The sequence below is a fragment of the Trachurus japonicus genome, chromosome 22 (assembly GCF_045865225.1).
Source record: "Trachurus japonicus isolate A0001 chromosome 22, Traja_1.0".
Classification (NCBI taxonomy): domain Eukaryota; kingdom Metazoa; phylum Chordata; class Actinopteri; order Carangiformes; family Carangidae; genus Trachurus; species Trachurus japonicus.
The window spans coordinates 9,159,773-9,173,896 of NC_140928.1; the positions used below are offsets into that span (position 1 = coordinate 9,159,773).

The window sequence follows — 14,124 nt, forward strand, 5'->3', positions numbered from 1 at the left end:
TCAGTACCATAGTGTGCCTCGCTCGGCAGTAACTTTAGTTTATTGGCCTGACTCAACCCGATAGGCCTGGTGTTATTTGGGTACTTTTGCGTGACAGTTATATCATCCATTTCCCAGATTTGCCTTGTTTATGCCACCCAAAAGTGTTTTCTAACAAATACAGTGTGAATTTATCTTTACCTGTTGGAGCAGGTCTATATTTCAACAAACAGCACATCCAAAAAAATGTAGTCAGACTGACTTTAATTGTACGTTATGAAAGATAAACACAGCTAAAATCAACACACCCTATTATGAGGTTTGAGAATTCGCATATATAAAAAAACGTACAAGTCTAGAGGAGAAAATACACAATATATTGTATAGAACATCCTGTCAAAATTACCACCCGCACATCATCTTATTTATTGCTCACTTAATTTCCACTGTGTTCTTTTACTTCTATTTCTGCCTCAGCATTAGAAGAAGCTGAATTTCCAGACCAGATTGCCCGGACCAGTTAATGATGGAGATCATGTCAGCTTTCTCACTGCAGATGACAAATTACTGGGGAGCAGCAGCTCTCAGGATTTGTTTGGCATTCCAGATCCAATGTGTTTTGAAAAGTATTAATGAGGGACATGGAGGCATGCAATATCACCTGCAGGTTGAGTCAGGGGCTCTTGTTAAAACCGGAGCAGGCCTGTGAGGTGAAACTCTGTCATCATGACACTCTCATGCTTCATCTGACACCTCGAAACCGCAGGACGAGCTGTGATTTTCTGCTCTGACGCTCAATGAACCAAGAAATGTATTCTTCCGTACCGATTTTTCTAAACAATTAGTGTGTAACAGAGGTTTCGTTTCTGGTAAACTTTATTCAGAAAAACAAACCAATCATTTCTCTTCATTTATGTTTTCAAGTTGTTGGTTTTGTCATTGTCAGCAATTTTGTCATTGTCGGTTCTTTCAATCGTCAAATGTCTCTCACAGATTAAAAAATATCTTCATTTAATGAGAGTAATTAGAAGACTATTATTAACATATTTAAGAAAATAGCTGGTGAGCTATCATTAGAGACTGTAGCATTTATCGGGTCAAGTAAGCGTGTGAAATGAGCGACCACTATGTCTCTCATGTATTTGTCCATTTAACAAGGGGGAGTCTTGCTTCCTGTGGCAGTCTCCCTGTGGCTGCTGGGAATTACAGTCATTCAGTGTGTGTCTCGGCATGATGGATGACACCTGCACCCGTTGAGCAATCGCTCCCTGGCTCACTATTGTTTTTCTTTCTCACTTTTGCGTGGGAGCAAACCGAGTGCATTCCCGAGCCAAAACTAACTCAGATAATCATCTCATCTGCATGATGTATGATTTTTTTTTCTCCCCCTCTTTGGAAGACAACTATCAGACAACCTGGAATGCCTTGCCAGCACAGAGCTGGCAGTTGTAGTACAACCAGTGAGGCTACCTGTTCATGACACATTGTCTCTCTGCACTGCTGAGACAAAATGATTGCGGCTGAATGTGGGATGATGCAGCGATTTTTTAAAAACACCTGGCCTCGTTGTTTCTTCCATAGGGTCTTCTTTCCCAATACCCTAAACAAAAGCCCCAACTTCCACGACTATTAAATGGCTGCACATGATGTCAGCTCTGTGCAATAAGAAAACCAGGCACTGAATCAAAATTATATGTTGTCACGGTGTAAAAATCAACATAATATCTCACAGTATCCTTGCAGCTCATTTGTTTCCACTGCACAATTAGGCTTTACTCTGCGTCTTGGCGCAGAATGCATTTGTGGCAAAAGGCAGTCTTGTAGTGAATATGTAAGAGCGTGTCTCAATGGCTGTGCTCCAGACACTACTTTGCCATTAGCACTTGTGCCTAACTGAGTGAGTGTGTGTGTGCGTGTGTGTGTCTGCAAGGCGTTGGATGACAAGTCCTGTCAGTACCATTGTGGTTCAGAAACAAAAGAACCTTCAAATAATGGAATCTCCCAATCTGTCACTCACTGATGCGTAGCAAAGCCATAAACGTCAAACAGATGGCAGGTCACTGCGATATTACGCCCCTCCTCACAGCTGGAGGAGGTTGGGTCCCAGCAGGAGAAGTTAGCGCCAGACTGAAGCAGGGAAAAGGCTGAACTAAGCAACCTCCAGTCGGTAGCATCATCCCCTTACGTTACCCTCACCATGCTCAGCCACTGCGCATCAGAGGCTATGGAGGGGTGTGAAGTGCTCCCGAGAGCGTGTGGGTTCGCTACTGCTGTGCTCTATGATTAAACAGTAGTATGTGCTGACAGCTGGAGTAGAAGAGCATGATGCACTGGAGCACAGTGGAGCAAGAGACTGTTCCCTTCTAGTGCTGGTGAGCCAATTATGTATTTGGTGTCTCAAGGCCTGAAGGCAAACTGCTGCGTGTCACTATCAAACCTGAATCACTATAAATGACGGCACTTACTGTAGCAAGCTTTATGTAACAGTGACCTATTAGATGTTCACTCAGGCAGAAAACAATCACCTCAAGCTCCACCAAGCATATAGCCTAAATAGGTGAAAATGCAGGGCAGTGACAGGTTGCGTCTTTTGTGGATCTGTCAGCTGTTACAATACAACGCCCTTCCCTGCAGCTTGTGTTGTGATTTCAGTGACAAGACACAGGGCTGCATTGTTTTCCTTGGACTCTTTCACTGTTGCTTTTCTCTGCAGCATTAAGAATTCTTTAGACTTGAAGTTTTCATCAGTCACTGACTATCATCACCAAAGAAACTCAGAATTTGTATTGTAAATGATAATGAACTATCTAGTTAGAAGAAAAGTTGCTGTGTGTATGTGTGTGGTAAACTCGCAGCCAAGCAATGTAAACAGAAACAAACCTCTGTGCAGCACACACAAAGGTCAGTTTAGGATTATGCTCACATAGACTTTCTCCCGTTCAGTTTGTCTTGAACCTTTTCAGCTTGTCGTCTCATCTGCCATCAGCTGTTCTTAAAGTGTCTTCACTGCAAAGGTGTTTGACAGATACTCAAACACAATCTGGTTTTACATTTGCACTTGTCATCACTTCATCCTTCTGCAACTGCCATCTTGGAGTGAACAACACGGCGTGCATTGCTAAATGACATTAACATCTCAAAGATACAGTGGCCTACAGTTCACTTCAGACACTGAATGCTGACAGCCTGATATTTGAACATGCAGACATACTGAACTAATAACTGTATCTGAATTGCACTGTGGGGCAGACACACTGTCTAGTAAAGAGTGTTAACTAATGTTACCTTTAAGTTAATGAAGCATTTGGAAACTTGTATCCTTTAGAGTTCCTGTAATCTGAGGTTTACGATGAGGCCCAAAATCTAGAGTGAATCATTTTAAGGGAAGTACCCAGATGTGCACAGACACTCTGCCCATTTACAGGTACACGTTACCTGTAGCAGCGCTCTCTGTTTGCTAATTAATGGAGATATTATTTCATGTGTTTTATAGTTTGTTAATGATGGCAACGCTAACATTGAACTTTCACCATGATGATCCAAAACTATTTAGCATGCTGATGTTCTCTGTATCTTTAATTGTAAATCATATATTTTCCATCGCTTTACATTTTCCAGTCAACAGCTAGGATCGGTGCACACTTGACCCACAGGAAGACGTTTTAGCGCATGTTTAATGGCCCATGGTTGTCCTTGAGCTCCGATTAAAAATGGCAGACTAAATAAATGATGAATTCAAAACCCAGACACAGACTAAATCTTCATCAGCCCTCAGATTCAGTCAGAGGAATGCCTTGTCAGTCTGCTCAGCGATCTAAACACACTCAAGTTGTTGCCTGTTGGTCTTTTGAAAAAAGCTTTGAACGGGAGAGTTTTACTTTGCACTAGGGGAATTTGGAAGATTTAATTTATTTTTCTGTCTGTCTTTGTTTGTGCTACTTAAGTGTCCAAGTGTGTTGTTTGGACGGTATTATCGAAACCTCTCCTACCCCCAGATCACCTGTTGGAGCATGTTCGGTCACTTCCCAGCATCTTTGTGTTTGCACAGGTTGATCAAGCAGACAGGCAGGTTTGGTTTCATCGTGTAATCTGATTACCTGCTGAAAGATTTGATGCGACTCATCTTGACTTTAGGCCTACTAACAGAAAACCCTGAAAATGATGTGTCCAATGCCGGCTTGTATTTACCTTTTCAGTGCAGTATCATTAACAACCACAGTCAGGCCAACTGAGCCGTGACAGATCATGGAATTCTGTTTGACTCCTGCCTGCCGGTAGCTTGGCTCGCTATTTTTTTTCTGTTTCTCCGTACATTAAGATGCAACTGTAGACAAAGTAATTTTTTCTGTGGTATTTGACTGGATAATTACTTCCCTGGAAAAACCCCAGAAGACACACACTTTTATAGACAATATGTTTAATTGAGCAAATTAGAAAGAGCCCATATAGCACAGCAGCTGTGTACACACAGAGAGGAATCTGCAAGGGAAGCCCTCAGAGCACCAGTAAAGGGATGCAGTGAGAATTGTGAGTATGAAAAAACCTGATTGAGTCAGAAGGCCTCCCGTGCCAAAGCAGTGGCTTTTCAACACAGATGCACGTAGTTAGCGTGTGTGTGAAACCTCAGAGTCCCTCACTGATCACCCCTGCTGCATCGATTCCCCTGCTGGCACAATGCTGATGCACTGGGCTTTACATGGGTGATATGGTCGGTGGCTGCAGCTTTTCAAAATGTCGGGAATTATAGTCACTCACAGGAAATTTGGAAAGTCTCACTGGATCGCTCATTCAGACCATGTTCTTGCAAAGGACAGCCGCGGTTCAAAACAACAAGGATTTGGACTGGAGAAAGTGACGTTTAAATTAGACGGCGTGATAATCGGACCGATGTAGGTTTCTGTGGCTGGTGCTGGATGTGTGTCAGAACTGTTTTCTTGCAGCCACAAGTGAATTTGCACAGAACCTTTGGAGCTTAAAAAAAAGAGGAAAAAAATAATCCACTGACATTTACCAACTTTTTATCAGATTGTTTTAACGTGGCCTGTCACACCTGACACCATATATCATTTTGTAATCTTATCCTCCAGGGCTTAAACAGTAAAATACAGGTTTATCAGCTCTAAATGAGAAATCATACTGGTATAGCAAACAAAGGTGTCATATGTGTTATGTACTCAAACAGGAAGAGTAGAAAATAAAGTGACTGGAAGGAAATTTGAGGGCACAGCAATTAGCATATGTGTGTATCAATGTTTATTTTCATTATCAATTGATCTTACAGTTATTTATGATTGACTAGCAATTTAAATATACTCTTTGTCTGACCAACAGTGCAGATTTGATTTCCAGTGATATGAACCAGACACATGCAGCAAATGGTTATATATTTAAGAAGCTGGTTTTGAGAAGTGTGCCAGAAAAAATTAGTCCACTACCAATTTTGCGTCAGTCAACTGAAACCAGATTTATGTTTGACAGGAATGGTTAATTGGTCAGAGACATTTGTATTGAGGGGATTGGACTATGTCATCCCCACATTGAGGGTTTCACTTTATTTTACGCACCTCCTTAGAATGGAATTATGGGTAACTTCTGTTTTGCATTGTCCGACTCCCACGCGCACTCCCTGTATTTGTTCAGTCGTACAGAGCAGCAGACAGTGCCAGTGAACAGAAGGTTTTCAGTGGCTTTGCTAGACGTGTGTTCCTGAATAGATTATAGAAGAATACCAAGTCTCAGCAAGTCCTCAGCATCAGCAACGTACAGGAGAGAACTCGAGCAGCCGATCACAACCCTCTCAGCCCCCTTGTGGTATCTCTACAGCAGCTTTTAGCCCTGACATGTTACATTTATGAGGAGGCTGCGCAGCTACTGTATGTCCTTAATGTCTTTAATGCACAAACACTGCACAGGTGAAGTCTTCCTGAAAACCGAGAACAGAACTAGCATTTGTGTACATGACCATGATTATTGAAGTAACCCATCCTGTCTGTTTTATCTTCCCAGGTCTGGTGGAAATCTGCTTGATGCATCCCCTCGATGTGGTGAAGACGAGGTAAACGGCACGCGCTCACAAACTCGTACATTTGCTCATCTCCTGTGTAACTTTACCTATGGTCGTCGTCTATGACTACCACTTACAAGAAAGCCATTTCAGTTCACATCTGCTATGAATCCTCTTGGTGGGTATTTGGGCCTGTGTAGTGAAGTTCCGCGCATACCTCGTCTTTTTTCCCAGCCCAGCGAGCCTGGCCAGCTCTGCACTCATTCTGCACACAAATGGGCACCAATGCCAAGAGCCTCAGACATTTTGTGGAAAATGAAATGCATCATTTACCCATTCATTCCCCGCACAATGGTAATGTTTGATGTTTGATGTTTTCAAATGATTCCGATTTTTTACCTTATTACTTAATTTAAGAATAAAGCATCAACATTTTTTTTCTTCTTTTTTTTTTTTTTTTTGCTACGGCCTTTGGTTCCTGCGAGAAACGGGGACGTGCAGAATATATCTGATGCCACTAAGTGCACTCGCTGTGTTTAATGGCTTGTTTTCCGTTAGCGTCTCCTGTTTGTGTGTTATGCAAGAGCGGCAGCAGTCTTGAGCTGTAGAGTGATCAAGAGCCTTACACCACAGTGTCTCAGCCAGCCATAAACAGGTCGTGGGCTACTACTAAAGCTTTATAGTCTTTCACAGGCCCAGCCAAGACCTCTGGCTTCGTTCTGAGCCCCCCTGCCCCATTCACTACTTGTCAGTAAATTGTACTGCTTTTTCTGTCATTTACGGCAGCAGTTTCTTGGTAAATAAATTGCCCGGTGTGCCTTTTAAAAAAGTGAGATGGTTGCACTTTGAAGGCAAGTACCACCACCAGAACACAGGGAAGGAAACGCAGGGATAAAAGCCAAGGGTGAGCAGTGTTGTATTAGTCGATATTTGATACTTTGAAGGCACACGGTGTGATTTATGGTCACGTGTGGAAACTATGGGGGTTTATTACAGGTAAGTCTTGAACGGTGCCTGTCCGTCCTCACACAGGGTCAGGGTTAAAAGTGCACTCACTATTTTCTTTGTAAGGCTTTTCCTTAAAAAGTGGTAAAAGCTGCTCTAAAACTGGACAGGTTTATCTGTGTGTTTTCTGTTTGCGTTGCCATGTGTTTATGCAGATAAATGTCCTGCTGCTGAGAATGGCTCTGTGTAAATCGGTTCCTTTTGGTCTTGAACAAAATAAAAGAAACAGACTTTGTGTCTTTTAATTGACATTTAGATGACTAGTGTTTTAACAACAGAAAGTTAGTGTGTGCTCTGACTGACAGTCACACGGGAACATACAGTTTGTACTGTATAGATGTGTGCATATTGTACATGCATGTTCACACACTTGTTTGCACACTTAATATCCACACATGAATTCATAAACCAAGCATACATACCAGCTAATTGGGACACTGAGGGAGCTGAAATCTATTAGCAGAAACCTTGGAGCCGAGAGTCAGACACAGACACACCTCCACTGGGTCTCTCTCCCTCTTTTTCTCCCTCTCTCCCCTTTTCTCTGGCATGGCTCTTATTAGGCACCGGCTCCTGCTTTAATGTCCACCGGTCCAAATTGAACAGCAACTGGAGTAAATTTACTTTTTTCCACCAAGTCAGAATCAAAGGGAGCGTTTTTTTTTCTTCTTCTTCTTTCTTTCTCCCTTTTCCTTTTTTTTAAAAAAGTAAACCTGACAAAGTGCGTACCTGCCCAGGAGCTGATGTTTACCTATTCTCCAAACGGAGGTTTATCTTTTTCATCTCTCTATGAGGCGGGAAAGTAGGTGGTGGTAAATTTCAGATTTTGGATTAGCCGCAGCCGTTAGTGTAACGACACCCCACCCACAGCCAAATAATGTTATGAATCAAAAAAACTGTCAGGGCCATTTGGCAACTTTTTACCTTAAACAAATAATGATTCATCTTCTGAGACGACTGCTTTGACAGATAAATGAATAGCTGTGTTCCAGAGATGTGAAAAAATGGTGAGGCATAACTCTCAGCGTGATGGATGGCGCAAAATTTGGACTACTTATGAAATATTTTAAAATCAGTGTATGAAAGCAAGTCCATTATGACAAAACTATTACACCAGAACATCATTTACAAACAGTGATGGATAAAATTGCTTTCATACATTGTGAAAATATTTAACTTGACCACACTGGATGTTGTTATACACATGGGAACTAAAAGTGAAAGTCTTGTCAGATGATTCACACTGTGTCTTTTTGCCTTTGTTGTTTTGCTTTTACTCCCCATAGCGAGCTCACTGACCAGTCGAGCCATGACCCCTGTTACTCACCTTTGCTAACAAGTACATCTATCTTACATCTGAGGGACTCCTGCAGAGCCCACCTTCCATCAGACTGACTTACAACCTCTTTCATCGCTGTGAAAGAGGTGAACGTTTTCTAAGTTTGTCTCAGCCATTTTGAGATAAGCACATGGCTGCATTGTCGCATTTAGTTGAAAGCTGAAAGGTTAGATGTCTGAGAGCTGCAATCAACAATTCTTCTCATTGTTTGTTGATCTGTAGATTTTTTAAAAATAATTTATCACTTTTTGTCCAGATGTGTAAAACTTCAGTAAATAGTGAAATGTTCCTGACATGGATGGTTTTACCTGAACCAAAGTCCAAAACAGCATAGTTGCACTTAAAAAATGCATTATATTATGCATATTATGCATATATTAACAGATATAATGTTTTTGTCCATTCACTCTTAAATAGTTGTTGTTTTTAGCTCTAAGAAGCACTTTTGTTGTTACTTATTGTGAGTCCTATTTAAAGAGAAGTTTCTTTGAGAATGCAGACACAGCAGGGTGCAGACTAGCGTGAGCCTCAGTTGAAGTCATCAAGGGGATTAAGGCAAAATAGTCTAAATCATTAGGGAATGAAGAGCGGTATGTTGAAGAAGAGTTAGGACCTTTATGGGGTTTTTTATGTGCTATTTGAAGTTTAGGTTGTCCGTTTATTCCACATACATCTTCACATCTGCAACTGTGACAGTTCTGTTTCTCGTTCTTTGTTTCTTGTTTTTTTTAATACAGCCGATCCAAAGATTAAAGTGAATCCAGAAAATGAACCATTAAGCTAATTGTGAGTCACTCGGGATAATGATCAGCCCAAAATGTAAATGTAGCATACTTCACACAAAGTAAACAGTTAATTGCCCCTGACCCCGACTCCCCCTCCTCCATGGGTAGGGGCAGGAATGTTGGGGTGAAGATGGAGAGGGTGTGGTGTGGGGAGGGAGGGAGGGAGGGAGGGAGGGAGGGCAGTCGTCAGTTTAGCAGAGAGAGACAGTGGGACCGGAGTTACAGCTTTTCATTAACCTGGAAACCACCTAGTTACATGGTTCATGGGCTGGTCTCAGCTCACTTGGAGGTAACAAAGGGTGTCGGGCGGCACTTTCTGCAGGGGGCTGTGCGCTCGGGGCACCCCATCTGACTCTGATCAGGTTCTCCCTCTCATTAGAGAGTTGCACTGAGCCCACATTTCCCTTCATGTCGAGATCCTGTTACACGGTGCTCCACCCTTATACACATGCATGTGCAAACATACTCATGCTCATCTGAAAGAAACTTCCCGTCACCCCCTTTTACCTTCCGCTCCGAGAGTGAAACCACGCCTTCCTCATGTCTGCGTCTGCCTGAGCAGCCTCTCCTGTCATCCTGAACTTCCTGCCGTTTCCACCGCGTACACATGATCTAATGTGTTTGCAAGCCCCCAAAGATGTATTTTGTGCAATAACTCTTGACTGAGTGACTCCTCCTCCGCCTCTGTTCTCCCTCTACACCCATACGTCCTCGCTCTTCCTCTCTTTCATGCTCTCCCATCCTGATTTGCTTCTTTATCCCTGGTTGTTGTGTTTTTTCCCCTGATCACCACTCTTCATCCAGACTTTCAACTCCTCCTGCTGAACATTAACTCTTTCTACCGTGCATTCTGTTGTTTTAGACTTTCAGCAACCATCATAGTTGGCCTGGTGTTGAAGTTGAATCAACCACATCTTTTTGCTGATATAAACCTTATTATATAACAGCGTTGACAACATCATGAACAACGCAACTCCTATCATTACTTCTGAATTTGTAGTTTGTCGAGCGATTATGTAATGTTTTGTTTTAAATCCCTGTTGAACATGTGTTTTTGAAGGTTTGTATTGAATTATGCAATTCTGTAAATTGTGTTGTATGACATGCCTGTCAGAGTCATTGCAAACCACTAAGGCTGCCAGTAGCCTGTTTCAAGGCTGATTAGAAAAACCTGGGACTGGCCCTTGCTTGCGGCAGTATCCATGGCAACACTGCCTCCATTTAGTCACAGCATGCATGAAAGTGTGTCCCACTTGGGGGGCTTGAAAGTGATCTTTGATGAGAGCTCTGACAGATGACGTCCAGTGTTTTTGGGGAGCGCGTGACAACAACCGCCCAGAGGCTTCACTCTTCCTCTCTGCTGCCTCCCTCCACCTCCGTTTGCCCCCAGCTGCTTGGTGAACCCCGCTGCACTTCTGGAGGAATCCCTGACACAACCCTCAAACAGCAGGGCACAAAGCAGCAGCAGCCTGATAGCTGATCTTTCCTTGTAAAGAAGCAGGCAGGTCAGCGGTTGTCAAGCCGGTTCTTAATCCCGCTGGCATTGTGAGACTGCAGGGCAAGACTTCACTCACTGCGTAAACTCAAACACACGCCGAAGACAGAGCGAATAACCAAAACTCATTCAGTGCATCGGACGTAAGTTCACATGCATGAGTAAGAAAAGTTCAGTAGCAAGTCTTTTCAAGGGCAGGGCTGGGCAACATATTTGGCAGGATTAAATAAAATGACTTTTCACAACAGTCATAATCTCTTGGGTGATGTCCTGATATACTGTATGCAAATTAGGTCTTAGATACATTGTCTGTTTAGATTGAAACTTCTAATTAATTGAAACTTGCACTTCGGGAGCTTGTTCAGTGTCAACACAGGGAGCACTGTGCCTTTCTTCTGGCATGACAGGGTGTGAGAATTTGGGCTTGTCTCATTGCTAGTACGTCATCCAGCATAAATGACAGTTGATAAACTCTGACATACTTTTAATTAACCTTTGTTGTTCTTTTAACTGTAACCGACACCTTAATCATACCTTAATCATACCACAAAACAAACCGTCCTGTACGAGGATTTTAAAAGCACTGAAGTGTGTTGTGTTGTTCATCATTGATTTAAAAAACGTGTTCTTGCCTCTCTTTTGTTGACACGGTATACATCACGCACTGCTTGGGACGTATGCCCAAGATGCCCCACGTAACTGCAACATCCAGTTCTTTTCACCCTGAACTGACAACAACCTACTAAAGACAAAATGCAGAGAAATAAACTTGCCCATTACTTTTAACGTTGTAACAGATGTTGCAGTAACTTACAGATGTTGGAAATTGTAACGAGCAGTCACAAATGGATTACAAAATCAGAGAATTAGAGCTATAGATAGTGGTGCACGGAAAGAGCAGATGTACATGCGTGTATGTGTGTCTATGTGAGTGTGTCGTACTGGAGCACCTGTAATCATTATCAGTGAAGGGGTTCACATTCCAGTACACTAATTACAGAGTTGAGCCATTGTGTGCTTTGATTTCACTAGACCCTGACTGTGCTGCAACCACAGTGCTGCCCCCCTGCTGCCCCATCTTTTTCTTTCTGACTTTCAAAACTCACACATGCATGTCTGTACATCCTTAAGCCCGCCTCTATCCAACTCTTGGCAGTATTTACCTTTTCATGACTTCTGAGGTACTCAAATCATTGTCACCGACCGTGCCACTAACAGTGGAGGGTTGAACGGCTCTGGATGCAGGAGCTGCTTGGCGGTTTCCAGTGTTGCAACTCTGTGCTCATTAAAAAGTCATTAAGCATGTGAGCTAGTGCTTCGTCGATGCAGTTTTGATCATCTGAACTTGAAGTGTTGTACAGACACTTAAGGGCTCAGCGTGGTCCCTGCACCAAACTGTGTGTTGTGTGCACGTGCTCCACAACAATTCATTTGTACAAACTGTACTAACAGCAGTCTTGTCCTTGTAGGAGCTTTCCTTTGCTCACCGCTGTGAACACATCTCTAACAAGCACATAAGACGGCTGCTGATGAATATAGGAAACGCTGCATGTGATACCTCTTTGAGAAAAAAAGTTCACAGTAGCTGCATGAGGCCATTTCACAGTATGGGTGTTGTTTACTCCTGCCGGCTTCCTTGTTCTTCTCACCTTTAAAAAAAAAAAACATTTAGGAAGGTGGACGAGAAAGCGATTGGCTCTGGTTTACCACAGAACAGATGAGCCACTCATCAACACAGACCCACCCACAATCATCGTGACTGCAGACCATAATATTTCAAAGTTTAATAGGCACGTGCTGGGTTATGCATGTAATGGCAGACGTTTGCTAGTTCACGCTGATTTGCAAAGACCATTGCAAGAACCCGGCAGCAGCGCTTAAGCTTCCTCTGTAGCTCCTTGATCTTTGCCTTAAAGTATGAGGTCCACTGCTTATGCATTTCAGCTTGTTTGAAAACTTTGGCGTGGTTGCTACTTTCAAAGGCCTGCCATCACTGACTGGATCCATAATACTTTATGTCACTCATGGAAGTGTGCAGCACTTAAAAATAACTGGTGCAGGATTTAGTTGACGTCCAGTTAAAGTGGGTATAACTGGCCTTAAGTCTTCATCCCCCATTCTTAGTAATACCAACAAAGTAGGAGTGTTTCCTGGAGAAAGATGTACATGTCAGATAAATGATGAAAGGAAAATAAACGAAGAGGGATTACAGTGAGAAAGACAAGTAGTGATAGCTTTAGTTCACTTTTTAGTTTTGCAATGTATGTGACCGATCACACTGCCTGTGATCAGTTTAACTGTAGGAGCCTACAACAGAACGTCTTGGCCTCTTGAGTCACTGCTGAGACAAGACAGTGCAATGTGGTAATAGTGACTCTCAGGTTTCTCTCTGGGAGCATGCAGGGCAGTTGTCTTCTGTCTGGAGCGCACTGTGTTATAGCCAGTGGTTACCTGCTGTCAGGGGAGTCTCCAAAATCCTACAGCATTTCCTCACATCAAAGTGTCTGTTACTGTTGCTTGCCTGAACCAGTCTATCACCAGGTAATCCTAACCTAGCTTGCATGCACTGCCATCATCTGCCACGGCTTGTGTTTTTCTGCATTTCATCCAGCCATGGATTTCCATGTTTCTCTCAGTCAAACTGTGCATCAATCTAGCTTGGCTGCTGTTAAAGAAAAGCTCTCTCGGGCCTGCAGAAAAATTATTTTTTATAAAATTGATGTGGACTATTTGAAGAACCACTGCAAAAGATTTTTTTTTTTACTATTTTATCATGCTGTAATTAAAACTACTGCTCTAGCATTAGCACCATAATTTCAGTTAACAGCATTTGGCAGAGGTTAAGAGACCCCGGTTTAAACACCCAAGAAATCCTTTCTGTTATGCAACCACTTACTGGAAATGTCAGTAAGGCTGCTCATTTTTTCCACCTATCTGCTCCACTTCAGCATTAGTGGCTTTCTAAATTTGCTGCAGTCCACTCTAACATATAGAGTGATCTATCAGTCAACTAGAAGTTTGTAATGCTCAAAACATCTGAGTCTCAGTTTTGGCCTGGACCTTCCTAGCCTGTCCTCGTGCTGTTTTATGCAGCTCCTTTCCTGCTCTTCCACGGTAACACAGCCTGATCTTGGGTCACAGAGGTCACAGTATATGAGCAGACATCTGGACCGGCAAACTGGTCTAACATCACCATAGGGAATCAGAGGAGTCAGTTTTATCGGCGTGAGAAAGAATCCAGAATGACAGAAGGATGTCGTAGCCCTTTTAACAGCCAGAGTTACTTTTTCTCCTTTATCCACACCAAAGCTTGTTCTTTAACCTGGGCTATACCAAGTCCAGGAGCTGTTTGGTGCTGCTAAAAGCCATCCGGGCCTGGTCCAGATCAAACTCTAGGAGCCTGCGGTGTCACAAGCACCAAAGGTTTATCACTTCCCCTCTTTTCGCATCTTGCATCTTCTTGTCCTAGGCTCTATTTTCCTATTCCACTATCCAAAGGTCTGTCTTTATTGGCGTC

The 14,124-nt window shown here is 42.8% G+C and overlaps 1 protein-coding gene across 2 annotated transcripts in view; it reads left to right on the forward strand.

The window, feature by feature from the left end:
- Nucleotides 1–14,124, forward strand: part of slc25a21 (solute carrier family 25 member 21) — an 85,837-nt gene that overhangs the window by 51,756 nt on the left and 19,957 nt on the right. For both annotated transcript variants that reach the window (XM_085766783.1, XM_085766785.1), the window contains exon 2: nt 5,986–6,034. In XM_085766783.1, the coding sequence (XP_085622909.1) occupies nt 5,986–6,034 (49 nt within the window). The remainder of the gene's footprint in view (nt 1–5,985; nt 6,035–14,124) is intronic.